General features: G+C 44.1%; 1 protein-coding gene across 1 annotated transcript in view; it reads left to right on the forward strand.

Moving 5' to 3' along the window:
* Nucleotides 1–26934, forward strand: part of brsk2a (BR serine/threonine kinase 2a) — a 454159-nt gene that overhangs the window by 296107 nt on the left and 131118 nt on the right. The window contains exons 3-4 of the mRNA XM_039017967.1: nt 880–965; nt 4735–4875. Of these exons, the coding sequence (XP_038873895.1) occupies nt 880–965; nt 4735–4875 (227 nt within the window). The remainder of the gene's footprint in view (nt 1–879; nt 966–4734; nt 4876–26934) is intronic.

The following is a 26934-nucleotide window of genomic DNA, read 5'->3' on the forward strand; positions in this document are numbered from 1 at the left end:
ACTCTACCTCAGGCGAGCAATAGCTCGAGACTTCCTTAGATATCGTGCACCAGCTGTTGTTTACAAAAATATATAGACCGCCACCCCTTGTCTTACCAGACGCCGCTGTTCTATCCTGCCGGTACATCGTATTACCAGCCAGCTGTATGTAGTTCAATGTTGGCTAGCAATTAATATACTTATAGACAAGGCAAGGTACCTACCTAGCAGCTGCTGAAAATATTCTTCCACCTCACAGCCGCTTAAAGAAGACATTTACTAAAATAGTCCTCAGCTTCATGTGTCTCACCCGACAGCATAAGGTTGGCGCCTGAAATGGATCATTTGAATCTACAGTAAGCATAAGCTATTACTATAAAGAAATACAGTATTTTAGAGTATTTTTTACTAGAGGCTTTCAAATGGCAGTTAAACACAATATTTTTCAGCATGTTACCCATAATGCAGTGCAATCTACAGCATGAATGCTGTAAAACACATTTATGGTGTTATACTGTGCATCCTACAGTGTTTTACTGTTGACATTACAGAAAGGTCTTACAGTGTAGGTCTACTAAGCTACCACTCGTCCCCGGCATGCATGCGCACGGGAGGTAGAGAAGGCTTATGCAGGCAAGAATGTGCTGAAAACGAGCATGTTTGTAAGGGGGTCATATAAACATTTTTTTTACAGGCAAAATACCATCAATCCTACAGTATGTGGAAGCAGTACTACAGTATTGTTTTGAATTATGTACAGCGAGTACATTTTAGAGCAGATGCTCTTAACAAACTGCAGCATACCCCTGAAGCCTGTGTGCTCAGTTGTCGGTCCCCTGTGTAGGTTTGAGGAGGATAAACTAGTTTTTCTTGTGTCCGTGTTTTGTTTTTCTCTTACAGGTTGAGCGGGAAATAGCGATTCTGAAGCTCATAGAACACCCTCACGTTCTAAAGCTGCACGACGTCTACGAAAATAAGAAATACTTGTGAGTATCGTTATCGCCTCTATGAATTCATAATCAAATTGTTATGTTCCTACACGGGGGAGGGTATTAGCATCTGAAGTCTACTTAGCGTCCAATTCGTAATTGTATTGGTGTTGTAATATTGAAGATAGCAGAAATGATACACCACTTCACATGATACAATGACACACCTCTTCATCCGTAAGAGTCAGGGGCTACTTCCTGTTTCACCAGCCATTGTGTCGGTCCCAGTCATCTGTAATAATAGTGGATATTATGACAGCGAATGATATTAACTGTGTGTCTCCCCCAACACGTGACAGTCAACAACATCAAACCCTCTGAGCTTGACAGCCAAACAGCCAATTAGGGCTAACCCTTTCTGTTAGGCTCTGCCCTCGGAGATCAAAGCAAACCATCCTGATTGGTTACCGGCAACACTGAATGTGACAGAAGGGTAGATGGCACATTAGAGTGAAGCTAGTCGTTTATTCATGCTCGTTTGAGAGTTTGCTAATAGGGCCAGAAACCCTCTATTATGTAAACACTACGACAGGCTTATCAGAGTCTGCCTCACAAATGGCACCCTATTCCCTATACAGTGCATTACTTTTGACCAGAACTCTACGAGCCCTGGTGAAAATAAGTGGTCTTAATAAAGAACAGAGTGACATTTGCGACACAGTCAATGACAGCACTGCGTTAGCGAACATTAACCACGGAGAGTGACACCCTCATCAGTCTGGTCCAGCAACACACACACATACACCATACACCCATGCGTCCAAACTTGTGCATGCACAGACAAACACTAACACGTACACACACACCACACACACACATTATCTAATATTAGCTATGGTGAGTGGCAGGTCCATCAGTCTGGTGCTGAAGCTGTATTCTCCAGAGGACTCATATAAGTCCGAAATGGCACCCTATTCGCTATACTTTTGACCAGAACCAATAGGACTCAGTTGTGCACAATGTAGGGAATAGGGTGCCATTTCAGACACAGGCTTTGCTTACTCCACCAGATTGAATACGTCCTCAATGGGGCTTAAAGGCCAAATAGGACTACACCGAGTATTTATACACCATGTTCTACATGATAATGGAACTGGAACTTGGTGTGCTTGAAAAAAGGGGCGGATCTTTAGTTAAGCAACACCCAATTCCCCTGTTTGTAAAAGTATTTGCCTCCTTACACTCAATAACTCGTTAGCCACCTTTAGCTGCAATGACTGCAACCAAATGCTTCCTGTAGTTGTTGATCAGTCTCTCACATCGCTGTGGAGGATTTTTGGTGCAGTCCTTTTTTTACATTATTGTTTAAATTTAACTAGGCAAGTCAGTTAAGAACAAATTCTTATCTACAATGACAGCCTACCACGGCAATTTGTGCACAGCCCTATGGGACTCCCAATCACAGCCAGATGTGATGAAGTCTGGATTCAAACCAGGGACTGTAGTGATGCCTCTTGCACTGAGATGCAGTGCCTTTGACCGCTGCGCCACTCGAGAGCCCAGGTCTTACATGCGGAACTGCTTTAACTCAGCGACATTTGTGGGTTTTCAACTGCTCGTTTCAACTCCTGCCACAACATCTCAATTGGGATTAGGTCTGGACTTCCAAAACTTCAAATTTGTTTCTTTTGAACCATTTTCATGTAGACTTGATTGTGTGTTTTGGATCATTGTCTTGCTGCATGACCCAGCTGCGCTTCAGCTTCAGCTTCAGCTCACAGACGGATGGCCTGACATTCTCCCGAATAAGTAAAAAAAATAATAATAAGAATAAGAAATAAATAATAAGAAATAAAAATAACAAATAATTGAAGAGCAGCAGTAAAATAACAATAGCGAGGCTATATACACTATGTATAGATAATAACAGAGAGTAGCAGCAGTTTAAAAGACGGGGGGGCAATGCAAGTAGTCTGGGTAGCCATTTGACTAGATGTTCAGGAGTCTTTTGGCTTGGAGGTAGAAGCTGTTTAGAATCCTCTTGGACCTAGACTTGGCACTCCAAGTACCGGTACCACTTGCCGTGCAGTAGCAGAGAGAACAGTCTATGACTAGGGTGGCTGGAGACTTTACAATGTTTAGGGCCTTCCTCTGACACCGCCTGGTATAGAGGTCCTGGATGGCAGGAAGCTTGGCCCCAGTGATGTACTGGGCCGTACCGATTACCCTCTGTAGTGCCTTGCGGTCGGAGGCCGAGCATACCAGGCGGTGATGCAACCAGTCAGGACGCTCTCGATGGTGCAGCTGTAGAACCTTTTGAGGATCTCAGGACCCATGACAAATGTTTTTAGTCTCCCGAGGGGGAATAGATTTTGTCTTGCCCTCTTCACAAATGTCTTGGTGTGCTTGGACCATGTTAGTTTGTTGTTGATGTGGACACCAAGGAACTTGAAGCTCTCAACGGGCTCCACTACAGCCCCGTCGATGAGAATGGGGGTGTGCTCAGTCCTCTTTTTCCTGTAGTCCACAATCATCTCCTTTGTCTTGATCACGTTGAGGGAGAGGATGTTGTCCCTGCACCACACGGTCAGGTCTCTGACCTCCTCCATATAGGCTGTCTCGTTGTTGTCGGTGATCAGGCCTACCACTGTTGTGTCATCGGCAAACTTAATGATGGTGTTGGAGTCGTGCCTGGCCATGTAGTCATGAGTGAACAGGGAGTACAAGAGGGGACTGAGCACGCACCCCTGAGGGGCCACTGTGTTGAGGATCAGCGTGGCGAATGTGTTGTTACCTACCCTTACCACCTGGGGCGGCCCCTCAGGAAGTCCAGGATCCAGTTGCAGAGGGAGGTGTTTAGTCCCAGGGTCCTTAGCTTAGTGATTAGCTTTGAGGCCACTATGGTGTTGAACACTGAGCTGTTGTCAATGAATAGCATTATCACATAGGTGTTCCTTTTTGTCCAGGTGGGAAAGGGCAGTGTGGAGTGCAATAGAGATGCATCATCTGTGGATCTGTTGGGGTGGTATGCAAATTGGAGTGGGTGTAGGTTTTCTGGGATACTGGTGTTGATGTGACCCATGACCAGCCTTTCAAAGCACTTCATGGCTACAGACGTGAGTGCTAAGGGTCGGTAGTCATTTAGGCATGGTACCTCAGTTTTCTTTGGCACAGGGACTATGGTGGTCTGCTTGAAACATGTTGGTATTACCGACTCAGACAGGGAGAGGTTGAAAATGTCAGTGAAGACAGTTGCTAGTTAGTCAGCGCTTGCTCGGAGTACACGTCCTGGTAATCCTTCTGGCACTGCGGCCTTGTGAATGTTGACCTGTTTAAAGGTCATATTCACATCGGCTGCGAAGAGCGTGATCACACAGTCGTCTGGAACAGCTGATGCTCTCATGCATGTTTCAGTGTTACTTGCCTTGAAGTGAGTATAGAAGTAATATAGCTCGTCTGGTAGGCTAGTATCACTGGGCAGCTCTTGGCTGTGCTTCCCTTTGTAGTCTGTAATGGTTTGCAAGCCCTGCCACATCACAGATGCCTGATGAAGATCTAAGGGTCGAAACGTTGTAAATAAATATATTCTGGGAGTATGAGCAGCACTCTGTGGTGTTTTCCTTTCTGTTTTCTTTGAATAGTGTCCCAGAGGAAAACATTGATCCTTTGGATGTCTCTCAAGTGTGATGTTTAAAAAAGCTCCCACTTCTTAATTCTCTCTCTCTTCTTAATTTTTTACTTTCTTTCCTTCTTTCTTCCCTCTTACTTTTTCAGTCTCACTTATTTAATTCACCTTTCTAATTACTCTGTCCCCCCCACCTCCCAGGTATCTGGTGTTAGAGCACGTCTCAGGGGGAGAGCTCTTTGACTACCTGGTAAAGAAGGGACGGTTAACACCCAAGGAGGCCAGGAAGTTCTTCAGACAGATAATCTCTGCGCTGGACTTCTGCCATATTCACTCCATATGGTAAGCACTTTCTATATTCATATTATCCTTAACACTTACTGAGAACCTTTTGGTTCCAGGTAGAACCCTTTTGGGTTCCATTTAGGATCCTTTCCACAGAGGGCTCTACATGGAACCCAAAATGGTTGTATGTGGAACTATAAAAGGTTCTCCCTGGAACCAAAAATGGTTATCCTTTGGAGACAGCAGAAAACCATTTTGGAACCCTTTTTTTCTAAGAGTGTATAGAATCAATATTTTAGTTGATTTTTCATCATTGGAGACACATGATGTCGCAAAGGCCAAATGGAATGTCATAGGAATAAGCAGTCCTTAGTCCAATGGGTGTTGTTGTTTGGTTGCTATCTATGCTAGGGTTTGACCAGTCCTTTTCTTGTGAATAGGGGGGCGCTGTTTTCACTTTGGGAAAAATCGTGCCCAAATTAAACGGCCTCGTACTCTGTTCTAGATCATACAATATGCATATTATTATTACTATTGGATAGAAAACACTCTGAAGTTTCTAAAACTGTTTGAATTATATCTGTGAGTAAAACAGAACTCATTTGGCAGCAAACTTCCATACAGGAAGTGAAAATTCTGAAAATGAGGCTCTGTGTCAGGGCCTGCCTATTCAACTGGCTTTTATTTATGGATCTGTATGCACTTCATACGCCTTCCACTAGATGTCAACAGGCAGTGGAAGGTTGAATGGGGTGTCTAGCTTGATGTGAGGCCGAATAAGAGCTTTTGGAGTGACAGGTCCGCCCTATCGTCAGTATTCAGCTGCGCGCCGGGGAACCTCACATTGTCTTCTGAAAAGCGTTCGGTATACACTACGAATTGTTCCGGCTCTCATTTTATTGGATACGTATGAGAAGAACATCATAAAGTAGGATTTTCAACCGAGTTTGACCAGTTTATTCGACGTTTATTGGGAATTTTGAAATTTTTCGTTCCATGCGCCAATAGATGGACACGTGCGCTCCACAATGCTAGCCAAAGTTGCTAATTCGACAGAAGAAATGGACATTCTAAAACCAAACAATGATTTATTCTGGACCTAGGACTCCTTGCACAACATTCTGATGGAAGATCAGCAAAAGTAGGAGAATATTTATGATGTTATTTCGTATTTTTGTGGAATATGTTGGCTCCAACACGGCGGAGAATAGGTGAGCGCTGTCTCACAATAATGCATTTTGTATGTTGTAGTAAAGTTATTTTAAAAAATCTAACACAGCGGTTGCATTAAGAACCAGTGTATCTTTCATTTGCCATACAACACGTATTTTTATGTAAAGTTTATGATGAGTTCTTTGATTAGATTAGGTGACTGTCCAAAATATCTCCGGAGATTAGGTGAATTGTTGCTACGTATTCACAATGTATAACCACGATTTGCAGCTATAAATATGCACATTTTCGAACAAAACATAAATGTATTGTATAACATGATGTTATAAGACTGTCATCTGATGAAGTTGTCCAAAGGTTAGTGATTCATTTTATCTCTATTGCTGTTTTTTGTGAAAGCTATGTTGGCGGTGAATAAATAGCTTTGTGTGTTTAGCTATTGTGGTAAGCTAATATAATTATATATTGTGTTTTCGCTGTAAAACACTTAAAAAATCTGAAATATTGGCTGGATTCACAAGATGTTTATCTTTCATTTGCTGTACACCATGTATTCTTCAAATGTTTTATGATGAGTATTTATGTATTTCACGTTGCTCTCTGTAATTATTCTGGCTGCTTTGGTGCTATTTGTGATGGTGGCTGCAATGTAAAACTACGATTTATACCTCAAATATGCACATTTTCGAACAAAACATAAATGTATTGTATAACATGATGTTATAAGACTGTCATCTGATGAAGTTGTTCAAGGTTAGTGATTCATTTTATCTCTATTTCTGGGTTTTGTGAAAGCTACCTATGCGGTGGAAACATGGTGAAAACATGCCGTTGTGTGTTTGGCTATTGTGGTTAGCTAATATAAATACATATTGTGTTTTCGCTGTAAAACATTTTAAAAATCGGAAATGATGGCTGGATTCACAAGATGTTTATCTTTCATTTGCTCTATTGGACTTGTGATTTGATGAAATTATATTATATGATATCCCTGTCCCGTTAGGCTAGGCTATGCTAGTCAGCTTTTTTGATGAGGATGCTCCCGGATCCGGGATGGGTATCACTGAAAGGTTAATATATTGTACACATTTCTTCTTCAGTAGAAATGTACCCTAGAGGATCCTATTCCTCAAATGTTAAAGTGCTTTGGATATCATTACACGTGTAAGGTGATGAAAACTGAAAGCAGATCTAGCAAACTCAGTGGAGATGGAAGGGATCTCCAGAGTTAGCCATTCCTGTGATCAGGTCTGGTGACTCGTATGTCTGTTATTTAACAATGAAGTAAGGTATGCACTCTTAGAAAAAATGGTTCCAAAGGGTTCTTTGAGGAGGATCAGGGTTCTACCAAGAACTGTTTTGATCTAAAGATTCCTTTTTGGAAGACAATGGTTCTTTGTAAGGCAAAGGGTTCTACCTAGAACCTTTAACATCCTAAGAACCATTTTTGGAGGAAATGGTTCTTGAATTATTATTTGGAAGGCAAGAGGGATTCTTTAGATGGCAAGAAGGGTTCTACATAGAACCATTTATCATATTTCCCAGGATGCTCTATTGCAGGGTGATTTTCTGTGTAATATATGTGTTTTTGTATGTACATTGATTGGTTGATACATTTTATGCTACACAGTGATACTGTATATGACATACATTTTTCCAATCTGTTAGTTGTTACTGAGATTGTTGTTCCAGTTGAAATGATTGATGTAATCTCACTTTTCAATTCCCTTAGCTTGGCATTCATTGTGAATCCGGGTTGCGGGGGATTTATTGGATACCCTAATTCTGTCTGGATGCCAATAGGAATTACACATCACTTTGCAAGCCAGCATAATGTGACTTGCAGGCTCGATGTGGCCTGTAAACCAGGAGTTTTCTAACACCACTGTGTTAGGGTATAACTAGGCCCTCAAAGAAAGGCTTTATGATGTATGCAAAGTATTGTCATAAAGAAAACAACTTTAAAAGTTAATAAAGCAGGTGGAACCGTACATAGAGGGTATTCAGACCTCTTGACTTTTTCCACATATTGTTACGTTACAACCTCATTCTAAAATGTATTAAATAGTTTTGTCCCTCTTCATCCTACACAAAACACCCCACAATGACAATGCAAAAACAGTTTTTTTTGTGCAAATGTATTAAACATAAAAAACTGAAATATCACATTTACATAAGTATTCAGACACTTACTACTTTGTTGAACCACCTTTGGCGGCAATTACAGCCTTGATTCTTCTTGAGTATGACGCTACAAGCTTGGAAAACTTTTATTCGGGGAGTTTCTCCCATTCTTCTCTGCAGATCCTCTCAATCTCTGTCAGGTTGGATGGGGAGTGTCGCTGTACAGCTAATTTCAGGTCTTTCCAGAGATGTTCGATCAGGTTCAAATCCGGACTCTGACTGGGCCACTCAAGGACATTCAGAGACTTGTCCCGAAACCGCTCTTGCGTTGTCTTGGCTGTGTGCTTAGGGTTGTTGTCCTGTTGGAAGGTGAACCTTCGCCCCAGTCTGAGGTCCTGAGCGCTCTGGAGCAGGTTTTCATCAAGGATCCCTCTGTACTTTGTTCCATTCATCTTTGCCTCGATAGCTAAGCAGGGTTGGTGCTGGTCAGTCGCTGGATGGGAGACCAGATTCTGCTGGAAGTGGTGTTGGAGGGCCAGTAGAAAGTGCCCTTTCCTCTGGTCCAAAAAAATCTCCCAATCTCCCGGCGATTGGGGACATTGCCCTGTGTAGGGTGCTGTCTTTTGGATGGGACGTTAAACAGGTGTCCTGACTCTCTGTGGTCACTAAAGATCCCGTGGCACTTATCGTAAGAGTAGGGGTGTTAACCCTGGTGTACTGGCTAAATTTCCAATCTGGCCTTCATACTATCATGGCCACCTAATCATCCCCAGTTTACAATTGGCTCTTTCCTAATTTCCCCTGTAACTATTCCCCAGGTTGTTGCTGTAAATGAGAATGTGTTCTCAGTCAACTTACCTGGTAAAGTAAGGGTTAAATAAATCATCAAATCAAATCAAGTTTATTTTATATAGCCCTTCGTACATCAGCTAATATCTCGAAGTGCTGTACAGAAACCCAGCCTAAAACCCCAAACAGCAAGCAATGCAGGTGTAGAAGCACGGCGGCTAGGAAAAACTCCCTAGAAAGGCCAAAACCTAGGAAGAAACCTAGAGAGGAACCAGGCTATGAGGGGTGGCCAGTCCTCTTCTGGCTGTGCCGGGTGGAGATTATAACAGAACATGGCCAAGATGTTCAAATGTTCATAAATGACCAGCATGGTCAAATAATAATCAGGAGTAAATGTCAGTTGTCTTTTCATAGCTGATCATTAAGAGTATCTCTACCGCTCCTGCGGTCTCTAGAGAGTTGAAAACAGCAGGTCTGGGACAGGTAGCACGTCTGGTGGACAGGTCAGGGTTCCATAGCCGCAGGCAGAACAGTTGAAACTGGAACAGCAGGTGGACTGGGGACAGCAAGGAGTCATCATGCCCGGTAGTCCTGACGCATGGTCCTAGGGCTCAGGTCCTCCGAGAGAGAGAAAGAAAGAGAGAAGGAGAGAATTAGAGAGAGCATACTTAAATTCACACAGGACACCGGATAAGACAGGAGAAGTACTCCAGATATAACCAACTGACCCTTGCCGACCGACACATAAACTACTGCAGCATAAATACTGGAGGCTGAGACAGGAGGGGTCAGGATACACTGTGGCCCCATCCAATGATACCCCCGGACAGGGCCAAACAGGAAGGATATAACCTCACCCACTTTGCCAAAGCACAGCCCCCACACCACTAGAGGGATATCTTCAACCACCAACTTACCATCCTGAGACAAGGCCGAGTATAGCCCACAAAGATCTCCACCACAGCACAAACCAAGGGGGGGCGCCAACCCAGACAGGAAGATCACGTCAGTAACTCAACCCACTCAAGTGACGCACCCCTCCTAGGGACGGCATGAAAGAGCACCAGTAAGCCAGTGACTCAGCCCCTGTAATAGAGTTAGAGGCAGAGAATCCCAGTGGAGAGAGGGGAACCGGCCAGGCAGAGACAGCAAGGGCGGTTCGTTGCTCCAGAGCCTTTCCGTTCACCTTCACACTCCTGGGCCAGACTACACTCAATCATATGACATACTGAAGAGATAAGTCTTCAGTAAAGACTTAAAGGTTGAGACCGAGTCTGCGTCTCTCACATGGGTAGGCAGACTATTCCATAAAAATGGAGATCTATAGGAGAAAGCCCTGCCTCCAGCTGTTTGCTTAGAAATTCTAGGGACAATTAGGAGGCCTGCGTCTTGTGACCGTAGCGTACGTGTAGGTATGTACGGCAGGACCAACTCGGAAAGATAGGTAGGAGCAAGCCCATGTAACGCTTTATAGGTTAACAGTAAAACTTTGACATCAGCCCTTGCCTTAACAGGAAGCCAGTGTAGGGAAGCTAGCACTGGAGTAATATGATCACATTTCTTGGTTCTAGTCAGGATTCTAGCAGCCGTATTTAGCACTAACTGAAGTTTATTTAGTGCTTTATCCGGGTAGCCGGAAAGTAGAGCATTGCAGTAGTCTAACCTAGAAGTAACAAAGCATGGATTGTTCTTATTTTCCTCAATTAAGTTGGAAAAGTAGGATGATCGAGCAGCAGTGAGGGCTCTTCGATACTGCACGGTACTGTCTTTCCAAGCTAGTCGGAAGACTTCCAGTTTGGTATGGCGCCATTTCCGTTCCAATTTTCTGGAGGCTTGCTTCAGAGCTCGGGTATTTTCTGTATACCAGGGAGCTAGTTTCTTATGACAAATGTTTTTAGTTTTTAGGGGTGCAACTGCATCTAGGGTATTGCGCAAGGTTAAATTGAGTTCCTCAGTTAGGTGGTTAACTGATTTTTGTCCTCTGACGTCCTTGGGTATGCAGAAGGAGTCTGGAAGGGCATCAAGAAATCTTTGTGTTGTCTGAGAATTTATAGCACGACTTTTGATGCTCCTTGGTTGGGGTCTGAGCAGATTATTTGTTGCGATTGCAAACGTAATAAAATGGTGGTCCGATAGTCCAGGATTATGAGGAAAAACATTAAGATCCACAGCATTTATTCCATGGGACAAAACTAGGTCCAGAGTATGACTGTGGCAGTGAGTAGGTCCAGAGACATGTTGGACAAAACCCACTGAGTCGATAATGGCTCCAAAAGCCTTTTGGAGTGGGTCTGTGGACTTTTCCATATGAATATTAAAATCACCAAAAATTAGAATATTATCTGCTATGACTACAAGGTCCGAAAGGAATTCAGGGAACTCAGTGAGGAACGCTGTATATGGCCCAGGAGGCCTGTAAACAGTAGCTATAAAAAGTGATTGAGTAGGCTGCATAGATTTCATGACTAGAAGCTCAAAAGACGAAAACGTCATTTTTTTTTGTAAATTGAAATTTGCTATCGTAAATGTTAGCAACACCTCCGCCTTTGCGGGATGCACGGGGGATATGGTCACTAGTATAACCAGGAGGTGAGGCCTCATTTAACACAGTAAATTCATCAGGCTTAAGCCATGTTTCAGTCAGGCCAATCACATCAAGATTATGATCAGTGATTAGTTCATTGACTATAACTGCCTTTGAAGTGAGGGATCTAACATTAAGTAGCCCTATTTTGAGATGTGAGGTATCACGATATCTTTCAATAATGGCAGGAATGGAGGAGGTCTTTATCCTAGTGAGATTGCTAAGGCGAACACCGCCATGTTTAGTTTTGCCCAACCTAGGTCGAGGCACAGACACAGTCTCAATGGGGATAGCTGAGCTGACTACACTGACTATGCTAGTGGCAGACTCCACTAAGCTGGCAGGTTGGCTAACAGCCTGCTGCCTGGCCTGCACCCTATTTCATTGTGGAGCTAGAGGAGTTAGAGCCCTGTCTATGTTGGTAGATAAGATGAGAGCACCCCTCCAGCTAGGATGGAGTCCGTCACTCCTCAGCAGGCCAGGCTTGGTCCTGTTTGTGGGTGAGTCCCAGAAAGAGGGCCAATTATCTACAAATTCTATCTTTTGGGAGGGGCAGAAAACAGTTTTCAACCAGCGATTGAGTTGTGAGACTCTGCTGTAGAGCTCATCACTCCCCCTAACTGGGAGGGGGGCCAGAGACAATTACTCGATGCCGACACATCTTTCTAGCTGATTTACATGCTGAAGCTATGTTGCGCTTGGTGACCTCTGACTGTTTCATCCTAACATCGTTGGTGCCGACGTGGATAACAATATCTCTATACTCTCTACACTCGCCAGTTTTAGCTTTAGCCAGCACCATCTTCAGATTAACGTCGGGAGCCCTGCCCCCTGGTAAACAGTGTATGATCGCTGGGTGATTCGTTTTAAGTCTAATACTGCGGGTAATGGAGTCGCCAATGACTAGGGTTTTCAATTTGTCAGAGCTAATGGTGGGAAGCTTCGGCGTCTCAGACCCCGTAACGGGAGGAGTAGAGACAAGAGAAGACTCGGCCTCAGACTCCGACTCGCTACTTAATGGGGAAAACCGGTTGAAAATTTCTGTCGACTGAATGAGCGACACCAGTTGAGCATTCCTACAGCATTTCCCTCCAGAAGCCATGAGAAAGTTGTCCGGCTGAGGGGACTGTGCGAGGGGATTTATACTACTATCTGTACTTACTGGTGGCACAGACGCTGTTTCATCCTTTCCTACACTGAAATTACCCTTGCCTAACGATTGCGTCTGAAGCTGGGCTTGCAGCACAGCTATCCTTGCCGTAAGGCGATCGTTCTCCTGTATATTATAAGTACAGCGACTGCAATTAGAAGGCATCATGTTAATGTTAGTACTTAGCTTCGGCTGTTGAAGGTGCTGACTAACCATGTCCAGATAAAGCGTCCGGAGTGAAAAAGTTGAATGAGGGATAAAATAAATAAATGAGTCTTTAGGTGTCTTTTGGCAAACTCCAAGTGGGCTGTCATGTGCGTTTTACTGAGGAGTGGATTCAATTTGGCCACTCTAACATAAAGGCCTGATTGGTAGAGTGCTGCAAAGATGGTTGTCCTTCTGGAAGGTTCTCCCATCGCCACATAGGAACTCTGGAGCTCTGTCAGAGTGACCATCGGGATCTTGGTCACCTTCCTGACCGAGGACCTTCTCCCCCGATTGTTCAGTTTGGCCGGGAGGCCAGCTCTAGAAGAGTCTTGATGGTTCCAAACTCTTGGGGACCTTCAATGCTGCTGAAATGTTTTGCTACCCTTCCGCAGAGCTGTGCCTTGCACAATCCTGTCTCGGAGCTCTACGGATAATTCCTTCGACCTCATTGCTTGGTTTTTGCTCTGACATGCACTGTCAACTGTGGTACCTTACATAGACAGGTGTGTGACTTTCCAAGTCTTGTCCAATCAATTGAATTTACCACAGGTGTACTCCAATCAAGTTGTAGAATCATCTCAAGTATGTTAATTGGAAACAGGATGCACCTGAGCTCAATTTCGAGTCTCATAGCAAAGGGTCTGAATACTTATGTAAATAAGGTATTTCTGTTTTAGTTTTTTTATACATTTGCTCAAATGTATAAAAAACAGTTTTTGCTTTGTCATTATGAGGTATTGTGTGTAGATTAATCATGAACACTTCATTTTAAGGGAAGGGGTCTGAATACATTTACATTTACATTTAAGTCATTTAGCAGACGCTCTTATCCAGAGCGACTTACAAATTGGTGCATTCACCTTATGATATCCAGTGGAACAACCACTTTACAATAGTGCATCTAAATCTTTTAAGGGGGGGGGGGGGGGGGTTAGAAGGATTACTTTATCCTATCCTAGGTATTCCTTAAAGGGGTGGGGTTTCAGGTGTCTCCGGAAGGTGGTGATTGACTCCGCTGACCTGGCGTCGTGAGGGAGTTTGTTCCACCATTGGGGTGCCAGAGCAGCGAACAGTTTTGACTGGGCTGAGCGGGAACTGTACTTCCTCAGAGGTAGGGAGGCGAGCAGGCCAGAGGTGGATGAACGCAGTGCCCTTGTTTGGGTGTAGGGCCTGATCAGAGCCTGAAGGTACGGAGGTGCCATTCCCCTCACAGCTCCGTAGGCAAGCACCATGGTCTTGTAGCGGATGCGAGCTTCAACTGTGGAGAGAAGCCAGTGGAGAGAGCGGAGGAGCGGGGTGACGTGAGAGAACTTGGGAAGGTTGAACACCAGACGGGCTGCGGCGTTCTGGATGAGTTGTAGGGGTTTAATGGCACAGGCAGGGAGCCCAGCCAACAGCGAGTTGCAGTAATCCAGACGGGAGATGACAAGTGCCTGGATTAGGACCTGCGCCGCTTCCTGTGTGAGGCAGGGTCGTACTCTGCGAATGTTGTAGAGCATGAACCTACAGGAACGGGTCACCGCCTTGATGTTAGTTGAGAACGACAGGGTGTTGTCCAGGATCACGCCAAGGTTCTTAGCGCTCTGGGAGGAGGACACAATGGAGTTGTCAACCGTGATGGCGAGATCATGGAACGGGCAGTCCTTCCCCGGGAGGAAGAGCAGCTCCGTCTTGCCGAGGTTCAGCTTGAGGTGGTGATCCGTCATCCACACTGATATGTCTGCCAGACATGCAGAGATGCGATTCGCCACCTGGTCATCAGAAGGGGGAAAGGAGAAGATTAATTGTGTGTCGTCTGCATAGCAATGATAGGAGAGACCATGTGAGGATATGACAGAGCCAAGTGACTTGGTGTATAGCGAGAATAGGAGAGGGCCTAGAACAGAGCCCTGGGGGACACCAGTGGTGAGAGCACGTGGTGCGGAGACAGATTCTCGCCACGCCACCTGGTAGGAGCGACCTGTCAGGTAGGACGCAATCCAAGCGTGGGCCGCGCCGGAGATGCCCAACTCGGAGAGGGTGGAGAGGAGGATCTGATGGTTCACAGTATCAAAGGCAGCCGATAGGTCTAGAAGGATGAGAGCAGAGGAGAGAGAGTTAGCTTTAGCAGTGCGGAGCGCCTCCGTGACACAGAGAAGAGCAGTCTCAGTTGAATGTCTAGTCTTGAAACCTGACTGATTTGGATCAAGAAGGTCATTCTGAGAGAGATAGCAGGAGAGCTGGCCAAGGACGGCACGTTCAAGAGTTTTGGAGAGAAAAGAAAGAAGGGATACTGGTCTGTAGTTGTTGACATCGGAGGGATCGAGTGTAGGTTTTTTCAGAAGGGGTGCAACTCTCGCTCTCTTGAAGACGGAAGGGACGTAGCCAGCGGTCAAGGATGAGTTGATGAGCGAGGTGAGGTAAGGGAGGAGGTCTCCGGAAATGGTCTGGAGAAGAGAGGAGGGGATAGGGTCAAGCGGGCAGGTTGTTGGGCGGCCGGCCGTCACAAGATGCGAGATTTCATCTGGAGAGAGAGGGGAGAAAGAGGTCAAAGCACAGGGTAGGGCAGTGTGAGCAGAACCAGCGGTGTCGTTTGACTTAGCAAACGAGGATCGGATGTCGTCGACCTTCTTTTCAAAATGGTTGACGAAGTCATCCGCAGAGAGGGAGGAGGGGGGGGGGGGGGAGGAGGATTCAGGAGGGAGGAGAAGGTGGCAAAGAGCTTCCTAGGGTTAGAGGCATATGCTTGGAATTTAGAGTGGTAGAAAGTGGCTTTAGCAGCAGAGACAGAAGAGGAAAATGTAGAGAGGAGGGAGTGAAAGGATGCCAGGTCCGCAGGGAGGCGAGTTTTCCTCCATTTCCGCTCGGCTGCCCGGAGCCCTGTTCTGTGAGCTCGCAATGAGTCGTCGAGCCACGGAGCAGGAGGGGAGGACCGAGCCGGCCTGGAGGATAGGGGACATAGAGAGTCAAAGGATGCAGAAAGGGAGGAGAGGAGGGTTGAGGAGGCAGAATCAGGAGATAGGTTGGAGAAGGTTTGAGCAGAGGGAAGAGATGATAGGATGGAAGAGGAGAGAGTAGCGGAGGAGAGAGAGCGAAGGTTGGGATGGCGCGATACCATCCGAGTAGGGGCAGAGTGGGAAGTGTTGGATGAGAGCGAGAGGGAAAAGGATACAAGGTAGTGGTCGGAGACTTGGAGGGGAGTTGCAATGAGATTAGTGGAAGAGCAGCATCTAGTAAAGATGAGGTCAAGCGTATTGCCTGCCTTGTGAGTAGGGGGGGAAGGTGAGAGGGTGAGGTCAAAAGAGGAGAGGAGTGGAAAGAAGAAGGCAGAGAGGAATGAGTCAAAGGTAGACGTGGGGAGGTTAAAGTCACCCAGAACTGTGAGAGGTGAGCCATCCTCAGGAAAGGAACTTATCAAGGCGTCAAGCTCATTGATGAACTCTCCAAGGGAACCTGGAGGGCGATAAATGATAAGGATGTTAAGCTTTAAAGGGCTGGTAACTGTGACAGCATGGAATTCAAAGGAGGCGATAGACAGATGGGTCAGGGGAGAAAGAGAGAATGTCCACTTGGGAGAGATGAGGATCCCAGTGCCACCACCCCGCTGACCAGAAGCTCTCGGGGTGTGCGAGAACACGTGGGCAGACGAGGAGAGAGCAGTAGGAGTAGCAGTGTTATCTGTGGTAATCCATGTTTCCGTCAGTGCCAAGAAGTTGAGGGACTGGAGGGAAGCATAGGCTGAGATGAACTCTGCCTTGTTGGCCGCAGATCGGCAGTTCCAGAGGCTGCCGGAGACCTGGAACTCCATAAGGGAACCCGGAGACCTGGAATACATAAGGGAAGGGGTCTGAATACTTTCCGAATGCACTTTATTTTCTTAAACATGGGTGCTTATTGATTAGCCATTGTTATGTTCATTTTGAGATCTTAAGTAACATCAGGTACTGCTGGAATGTCTACCAATGGCATGTCCATGTTTTTGTGAGACATTACACTGGTCACTCAAAACATTTATAAAGAATTTATGAAGTAGATGAAGCCATGCAAAAACACTTAACTAATGATAAGTACATGGTTTATAAAGACCTATATTAAACATCTTATGAATGATCTTATTAATAATTATTAAATACTTCAATAGAAATGTGTGAATAACTAGGTTACTAACATTTCCAAATGAGGGAATAATTATTAATAAATATTGAATAAACTATTTATTAATCCATTATAAATGCTTTATTATCTGGAGTTATTATAAAGTGCTATCAAATAAAGAATTGAAATACTGAGCTATATTGTATGTTCAAAACAATGAGGAAATTATATTATTTTATACTAATACAATTGCTCAGAGAATGACATTTTGTGAACAAGTATTTCTTTTTTCACCTTGCGAGTATAATGCCCCTGAGCTTTTTCAGAAAATGTTTTATGAGTTGATCTTAGACCATTCCTCCATCAAGATCCTTGATTTAATTTCCCGGTACTGGGTAAAGTTCATGATGCTGTTTGCTTTAGCAAGGGCCCCAGGACCAATGGAAGCAAAATAGCCCCATAACATCAAATATCCACCACCATATTTAACAGTAGGTATGGGGTTATTTTCGGCTCATGTATTCTCATTTCGATGCTAAGCCTACCACTGGTGTGCGTGGCCAAAGAGCTCTATTTTCACGTCATCCAACAAATGTAAACAGCATTGGCACATGAAAATGGAGCACATGGAATTGTTTTGAGATGGTCATACCATGGATCATTTAACTATTAGATTTTGCATTTTAGGACTCCTTTTAGGTATAAAAACAAATATTTAAAAAATGATTTGATGAAATATTGAATTTGGCCTTTACTAATATAGCCCAAAGAACTGCATTGAATAAAACATTAATAATTGGCAAAAAAATACATTAAAAAAATGTGTCATAAGGAATAAGGTTTTGAAGTATCTGTCCTATATCTAGGATATATAAGAAAGCTCAAGAATAATTTTTGTTATTTTGGACACAGAAATGTAACCCTTTATTTTTGATGGCACAAAACTACCTCCATACTTCCATTAGTTTCTATGGATAACCTTCAGACGAGTCCTGTGACACTAGTGGGGGTTGTAGAGCAAAACTGTTCGGGAGAATCTGCCATTTCTATAGTGGGGTCATATTAGTTTGTAGGCCAAACTGTTCGGACGCTACAGATGTTTTCGTGAGAAGACCACTCTTTGGGATGTCTCATGGTCTGACAAACACAGCTGTAGTTTGGCCACCTTCCACTGCAGATGCGGAAGATCGTCGTAGGCGGATGTAGTGGATTGAGACAGAGCCCATGCAAAAAACCTGATAGCTCTAGCTTATTCTGTTACTTAGATTGATGCACTGGTGCGTCAATAGGATTCAACTAATTATCAACTGATTATCGTTGTGGAACAAATGTGGATCTGAAAAGATTACTCTCTTCCTCAATAGTGTGCAACGAATTCTACCAGATGAAAAGCTGAAATTAGTATGACATACACAAATGCACATTTGTGGCTTGCTGGAGGTCATTTTGCAGGGCTCTGGCAGTGCTCCTCCTTGCACAAAGGCGGAGGTAGCGGTCCTGCTGCTGGGTTGTTGCCCTCCTACGGCCTCCTCCACGTCTCCTGATGTACTGGCCTGTCTCCTGGTAGCGCCTCCATGCTCTGGACACTACGCTGACAGACACAGCAAACCTTCTTGCCACAGCTCGCATTGATGTGCCATCCTGGATGAGCTGCACTACCTGAGCCACTTGTGTGGGTTGTAGACTCCGTCTCATGCTACCACTAGAGTGAAAGCACCGCCAGCATTCAAAAGTGACCAAAACATCAGCCAGGAAGCATAGGAACTGAAAAGTGGTCTGTGGTCACCACCTGCAGAACCACTCCTTTATTGGGGGTGTCTTGCTAATTGCCTATAATTTCCACATTTTGTCTATTCCATTTGCACAACAGCATGTGAAATTTATTGACAATCAGTGTTGCTTCCTAAGTGGACAGTTTGATTTCACAGAAGTGTGATTGACTTGGAGTTACATTGTGTTGTTTAAGTGTTCCCTTTATTTTTTTGAGCAGTGTATATATATTTGGAGTTATTTTTATGAAAGCAACACACAGTGATGTTTTAGACATACAGTGATGATTAAAAAATAAAATAAATGTTTCTAAATTTCACATACTATAAAACATTATATTTTCACATTACCAAATGACCTGCTATTTAGAACGCAATTAAGGATATTCGACCACAACTTTTCTTTTAAACCACCTTCTTGCGCTAACATCTTTTTTTTAACTTACTGTCAAGCATGTAATAAATGACAAACGTATTTGTTATATCTCAGGCTACCTTCAAGTTTCCCCTTTCTATTATATGTTAGCCCTAAAACCCTGTGTCCTGTAAGCCTGCTGTACCTCCGGGGGAAGCACAGTGTTCTGTTTTGGGTTGTTGTCTAGCTCACAATAGGCACACGGTCCAGGGGTCCAAGCTATTATTTGCTGCTGGCATGTACAGGAGATATATAGGTAGAGACGGGGAGGCCCCCTGGAGAGGGGAAGGCAGGGGGTAATGTAGAGAGAGGAAAGGGAGAGAGGGTGACAACAGTGGGGGAGAGGAGTTGATGGGTGAGGGGGCGATGAGTTGGCAGGTCTGGCCTTGGGTAGATAGAGGGCATTTTCCTGGGGGTTGTGACTGTGTCTGCCTTCATGTCTGTCTATGAGAACCGGAGAACCCTCTTATTTTCTCCCAGCAGCAGCCAGCTGTCAGCAACCTCAGTCTGAGACTCAGGCCCTGTTTCGAATACTTCAGAAAAGCATCCTTCCTTCCTACTTTCCTCAAGGTAATCACAGGTGTAAATTGGTTGGATTGGTGGAAGTAATAGGGTGGTAACCTTGATTTCGTCTATCCAATCACTTATCAGGAAGATTACAAGGGCCGATTCATTTATATTCGAACAGGTCCTCAGCCTGAACCTGAGTCAAGTAGGGCCAAACAACAGACATGAACAACAGACAGGGGAGGGAAGGGAGAGAGTCAGTTAATCTAACATCCCCGGGCCAATTGGGTCTGCCTAGTGGTTGGGTCAAGGAGTAAACCAATTATTTATCTTTCCTCGATTCCTTGGTTGAACGTATTGTAGGAGAAAATCAGATGGCAGGTCTTCTGCTCCAATGTGTTTTGAGACGGTGACAAAGAGGGAGGACGTGAGGAATCGAGGAATTCAACATTTAAATCACCTCTTGCGTCCTCTCGCCTCCTCAAACCACATTGGAGTAGAAGATTCAGGGTCCCTCTCCTTGCAGTGATGGGAAGTTCGACTATTTTTACTGACTCTGATCTTTTGAAGTCCTTCAGTCAAAAGAACACATCTTTTGACTTATTTCATTCATTTGAGTCAGTAATGCCCAGAGCATGCAGGACCCCAGAAATTGGAAAATGCTCTAGCGTTATGATAAGAAAACATTTTGTGATGCAATCTCTATCGCACTCCACACTGCCCTTTCACACCTGGACAAAAGGAACACCTATGTGAGAATGCTATTCATTGACTACAGTTCAGCGTTCAACACCATAGTGCCCTCAAACATCACTAAGCTAAAGACCCTGGGACTATTCACGATGAACTGAAAACGTGAAGGAGTCATGATTCTACAAGACTCTCATTCACATCTTGTTCAGCTTACTGGAGATGTCATTTGTGACTGAGACTTGTAATAGTGTGCTTTACACCATGTACTGATTGTGTTGATTGCTAGGCATACAAATAAGAGTATTTCTTGATACATTTGAAGTGAGGTCTAGTTGTGCCCCAACCAGACAAGATTGTGAACAAAGTATAAAGGTATTTTATTGCCTACACAAAAAACTGGTTAGATATATGTAAAAATATCCGTTTATGAATGATTTTTTGAATGCGTTTCACTGGGCTATAGTAGAAAAGGCCGAATTGTAAGACCCTAAATGGGTCTTACAATTCAAAATCACACAGCTAAATGATCCATAGTATGACCATCTTAAAACAATTATATATGTCAACTTAGAAGACTTACATATTTTGTCTTGCCCATTCACCCTCCATGTCTCAATTATCTCAAGTCTTAAAGATCCTCATTTAACCTGTCTCCTCCCTTCCATCTACACTGATTGTGGATTTAAGAAGTGACATCATTAAGGGATCATAGCTTTCACCTGGATTCACCTGGTCAGTCTATGTCATGGAAATCATTTGTAATGTTTTGTACAATCAGTGTATATAGCCTTAGAAATAAGGTTTATGAAATCAATAACTTGCTAAAATCAAATAACATTAATATACTGGCCATCTCTGAGACTCACTTAGAGAATTCCTTTGATGATACAGCAGTAGCAATAGAGGGATATAACATCTACAGAAGAGACAGGAATGCCTATGGTGGAGGTGTTGCTGTATATGTTCAGAGCCATATTCTTGTAAAGCTTACATGCTGACCACACCGCTCGCGTCACGTGCGTAAGCGTTGCAAAATAAATTTAAACATACATAATATTCAATTATTGCACCCATACTGCTCACGCGCGCCAACGAGCTTCTACGTTGCCAAGGGCTAAAATAGAAGTCAGTTCTATTTGCGATGCTGATTGTGGTGCAAGTCCTGTCTCTCCCATCTCCTCATTGGTTTATAGAAGGAGATACCCACGTGCCATCTCCTCATTGGAGAAAAATCTATTTGCGTACGTTGGCGTACGATAGCGCGCGCGTGCAGCCGGTTTGGGTACGGTGTTACAGAGGATCTCATAAATGACCTGCCTAAATGACTACCGACTCGTAGTGCTCACGTCTGTAGCCATGAAATGCTTTAAAAGGCTGGTGATGGCTCACATCAACACCATTATCCCAGAAACCCTAGACCCACTCCAATTCGCATACCTCCCCAACAGATCCACAGATGATGCAATCTCTATTGCACTCCACACTGCCCTTTCACACCTGGACAAGGGTAGGTAACAAAACATCCGCCACGCTGATCCTCAACACGGGGGCCCCTCAGGGGTGTGTGATCAGTCCCCTCTTGTACTCCCTGTTCACTCATGACTGCACGGCCAGGCACGACTCCAACACCATCATTAAGTTTGCTGATGACACAACAGTGGTAGACCTGATCACTGACAACGATGAGACAGCCTATAGGGAGGAGGTCAGAGACCTGACCATGTGGTGCAGGGACAACAACCTAGCCCTCAACGTGATCAAGTCAAAGGAGATGATTGTGGACTACAGGAAAAGGAGGACCGACCACACCCCCATTCTCATCGACAGGGTTGTAGTGGAGCAGGTTGAGAGCTTCAAGTTCCTTGGCCCAAGCACACCAAGACAATTGTGACGAGGGCACGACAAAACCTATTCCCCCTCAGGAGACTGAAAAGATTTGGCATGGGCCCTCAGATCCTCAAAAGATTTTACAGCTGCACCATCGAGAGGATCCTGACATGTATGGCAACTGCTCAGCTGTTGACCGCAAGGCACGACAGAGGGTGCTGCGTACGGCCCAGTACATCACTGGGGCGAAGCTTCCTGCCATCCAGGACCTCTATACCAGGCGGTGTCAGAGGAAGGCCCTAAAAATTGTCAAAGACTCCAGCCACCCTAGTCAAAGACTGCTCTCTCTGCTACCGCACGTCAAGCGGTACCGGAGTGCAAAGTCTAGGTCCAAGAGGTTCCTAAACAGCTTCTATCCCCAAGCCATAAGACTCCTGAACATCTAATCAAATGGCTACCCAGACTAATTGCATTACCCCCCCCCCCCTTCTACGCTGCTGCTACTCTGTTATTATCTATGCATAATCACTTTAATAACTCTACCTATATGTACATATTAACTCAATTACCTCGACACGGGTGTTGCTCTTGAATTATTTCATATTCTTATCTCTTACTTTTTCTTCTTAAAACTGCATTGTTGGTTAAGGGCTTGTAAGTAAGCATTTCACTGTAAGGTCGACATTTCACCTGTTACATTCGGCACGTGTGACAAATATCATTTGATTTGATTTGATATCTAATGTTGTGTCGTGTTGCAAGTTCACCTGCCTCATTTAAAGCCTCTTTTTTTAGGTGTGCTCCTGTAGGCCACCAAGTGTTAACATGAATTATCAGGATAATATGGGTGCAATGCTTAGTATGTGAAGTTAACAGAGTGGCCTATTTTCTGGGTGACCTGAATATAGACTGGTTTCATCAAGCTGTCCACTCAAGAGGAAGCTGCTCACTGTAACCAGTGCCTGTAATCTGGTTCAGGTTATTAACCAACCTACCAGGGTGTTAACAAACATCACAGGAACCACTCTGAGTATACCAAGCATTAAGAACACCGTGCTAATATTGACTTGCACCCCCCTCTTTTTGCCCTCAGAACAGCCTCAATTCGTCGGGGCATGGATTCTACAAGGTGTTGAAAGCGATCCACAGGGATGCTGGCTCATGTTGACTCATGCTTCCCACAGTTGTGTCAAATTGTCTGGATGTCCTTTAGTTGGTGGACCATTCTTGATACACATGGGAAGCGGTTAACCGTGAAAAGGCACTTAAATATTTTGTCATGCCCATTCACCCTCTGAATTGCACAATCCATGTCTCTACTGTCTCAAGGCTTAAACATGTATTATTTAACCTGTCTCCTCCCATTCATCTACACTGATTTGAAGTGGATATAACAAGTCACATTAATAAGCGTTCATAGCTTTCAGCTGGTCAGTTTATGTCATGGAAATGTTTTGTGTACTCAGGGTATATCATCCGCGTGTATTGATCACATTTTTACCAATGCTGCAGAACTCCGCTCTAAAGCTATATCCATACCCATTAGATCTCCTGACCATAATATAGTGGTCATATGTGAACGACCGGCTCAATTCGGTCTTATGTAGCAAAATTTGAAATTGTGTTTTTTACATTGGATAAAAGTAGAGACTCAGGGCTAGAAAATTGTATGTCATACATTACAGTTGAGGAGAAATGGGAAAGTAATTCTGCTTTGAAAGTTGATAAACTTGTAACCTGACTTTTGATTAAATGACCTTTGAATGTTTTGGTATCTACTGGAGAGTTCTTCTTTGTCTACACCCATTCAAATCAAATCAAATCAAGTTTATTTTATATAGCCCTTCGTACATCAGCTAATATCTCGAAGTGCTGTACAGAAACCCAGCCTAAAACCCCAAACAGCAAGCAATACAGGTGTAGAAGCACGGTGGCTAGGAAAAACTCCCTAGAAAGGCCAAAACCTAGGAAGAAACCTAGAGAGGAACCAGGCTATGAGGGGTGGCCAGTCCTCTTCTGGCTGTGCCGGGTGGAGATTATAACAGAACATGGCCAAGATGTTCAAAATGTTCATAAGTGACAAGCATGGTCAAATAATAATCAGGAATAAATGTCAGTTGGCTTTTCATAGCCGATCATTAAGAGTTGAAAACAGCAGGTCTGGGACAGGTAGGGGTTCCATAACCGCAGGCAGAACAGTTGAAACTGGAATAGCAGCAAGGCCAGGTGGACTGGAGACAGCAAGGAGTCATCATGCCCGGTAGTCCTGACGTATGGTCCTAGGGCTCAGGTCCTCCGAGAGAGAGAAAGAAAGAGAGAAGGAGAGAATTAGAGAGAGCCAAGATTTTCAAAATGTTCATAAATGACAAGCATGGTCAAATAATAATCAGGAATAAATGTCAGTTGGCTTTTCATAGCCGATCATTAAGAGTTGAAAGCAGCAGGTCTGGTACAGGTAGGGGTTCCATAACCGCAGGCAGAACAGTTGAAACTGGAACAGCAGCAAGGCCAGGTGGACTGGGGACAGCAAGGAGTCATCATGCCCGGTAGTCCTGACGTATGGTCCTAGGGCTCAGGTTCTCCGAGAGAGAGAAAGAAAGAGAGAAGGAAAGAATTAGAGAGAGCATACTTAAATTCACACAGGACACTGGATAAGACAGGAGAAGTACTCCAGATATAACCAACTGACTCTAGCCCCCCGACACATAAACTACTGCAGCATAAATACTGGAGGCTGAGACAGGAGGAGTCAGGAGACACTGTGGCCCCATCCGATGATTCCCCCGGACAGGGCCAAACAGGAAGGATATAACCCCACCCACTTTGCCAAAGCACAGCCCCCGCACCACTAGAGAGATATCTTCAACCACCAACTTACAATCCTGAGACAAGGCCGAGTATAGCCCACAAAGATCTCCACCACAGCACAAACCAAGGGGGGGCGCCAACCCAGACAGGAAGATCACGTCAGTAACTCAACCCACTCAAGTGACGCACCCCTCCTAGGGACGGCATGAAAGAGCACCAGTAAGCCAGTGACTCAGCCCCTGTAATAGGGTTAGAGGCAGAGAATCCCAGTGGAGAGAGGGGAACCGGCCATTCAGCATTGTTCACACCCTCTTAAGCTTTAGCCCCACCCATCTCTTTCTGTCTGGCACCGGGGTTCCGCTAGCGGAACTCCTCCCACATTCCACTGAAAAGGCAGAGCGCGAAATTGAAAAAATATTTTTGAGAAATATTTAACTTTCACACATTAACAAGTCCAATACAGCAAATGAAAGATACACATCTTGTGAATCCAATCAACATGTCCGATTTTTTAAATGTTTTACAGCGAAAACACCACATATTTATGTTAGCTCACCACCAAATACAAAAAAGGACAGACATTTTTCACAGCACAGGTAGCATGCACAAAGCCAACCTAACTAACCAAGAACCAACCAAACTAACCAAGAAACAACTTCATCAGATGACAGTCTTATAACATGTTATACAATAAATCTATGTTTTGTTCGAAAAATGTGCATATTTGAGGTATAAATCAGTTTTACATTGCAGCTACCATCACAGCTACCGTCAGAAATAGCACCGAAGCAGCCAGAGTAATTACAGACACCAACGTCAAATACCTAAATACTCATCATAAAACATTTCTGAAAAATCGATGGTGTACAGCAAATTAAAGACAAACATCTTGTGAATCCAGCCAATATTTCCGATTTTTTAAGTGTTTTACAGCGAAAACACAATATAGCATTATATTAGCTTACTACAATAGCCTACCACACTACCGCATTCATTCATCAAGGCACGTTAGCGATAGCAATAGGCACGTTAGCGATAGCGAATAAACCAGCAAAATATATTAATTTTCACTAACCTTCATAAACCTTCATCAGATGACAGTCCTATAACATCAGGTTATACATACACTTATGTTTTGTTCGAAAATGTGCATATTTAGAGCTGAAATCAGTGGTTATCCATTATGCTAACGTAGCAGCTTTTTCCCAGAATGTGCGGATATTTTTATGACACTCAACTATTCTGACCAAATAACTATTCATAAACGTTACTAGAAAATACATGTTGTATAGGAAATGATAGATACACTAGTTCTTAATGCAATCGCCGTGTTAGAATTCTAAAAATAACTTCATTACGACATCCAGCTTAGTTATAGCGAGAGAGTACCCAAAATCTGGGCGCAAACTACTATTTCACATGTTCGACAGATATATGAAATAGCATCATAAAATGGGTCCTACTTTTGATGATCTTCCATCAGAATGTTGTACAAGGGGTCCTTTGTCCAGAACAATCGTTGTTTGGTTTTAGAATGTCCTCTTCTCCAGTCAATTAGCACGGAAAGCTAGCAAAGTGGCGCGAAGCTCTCCTTCCTGAACAAAGGCACACAACGCAACACGCCTAACGTCCCGAATAAATTTCAATAATCTAATAAAACTATATTGAAAAAACATACTTTACGATGATATTGTCCCATTTATCAAATAAAATCAAAGCCGAAGATATTAGTCGTCTATAACGACAGCTTTTCAGAAGGCAATACCAGGTCCCTTCTCGCGCGCTCCAGAAAACAGGAAACTGGTGACACGTCATGCCAAGAGCTTTTATTCGACCCCAGATCAAGTTATACACTCCATTTCTTCTCTCACTGCCTGTCGACATCTAGTGGAAGACGTATGAAGTGCATGTATACTAATAAATATCAAGGACATTTATAGGCAGGCCCTAGAACAGAGCATCGATTTCAGATTTTCCACTTCCTGTCAGGAAGTTT

This window comes from Salvelinus namaycush, chromosome 21 (genome assembly GCF_016432855.1).
Source record: "Salvelinus namaycush isolate Seneca chromosome 21, SaNama_1.0, whole genome shotgun sequence".
NCBI classification, from domain to species: domain Eukaryota; kingdom Metazoa; phylum Chordata; class Actinopteri; order Salmoniformes; family Salmonidae; genus Salvelinus; species Salvelinus namaycush.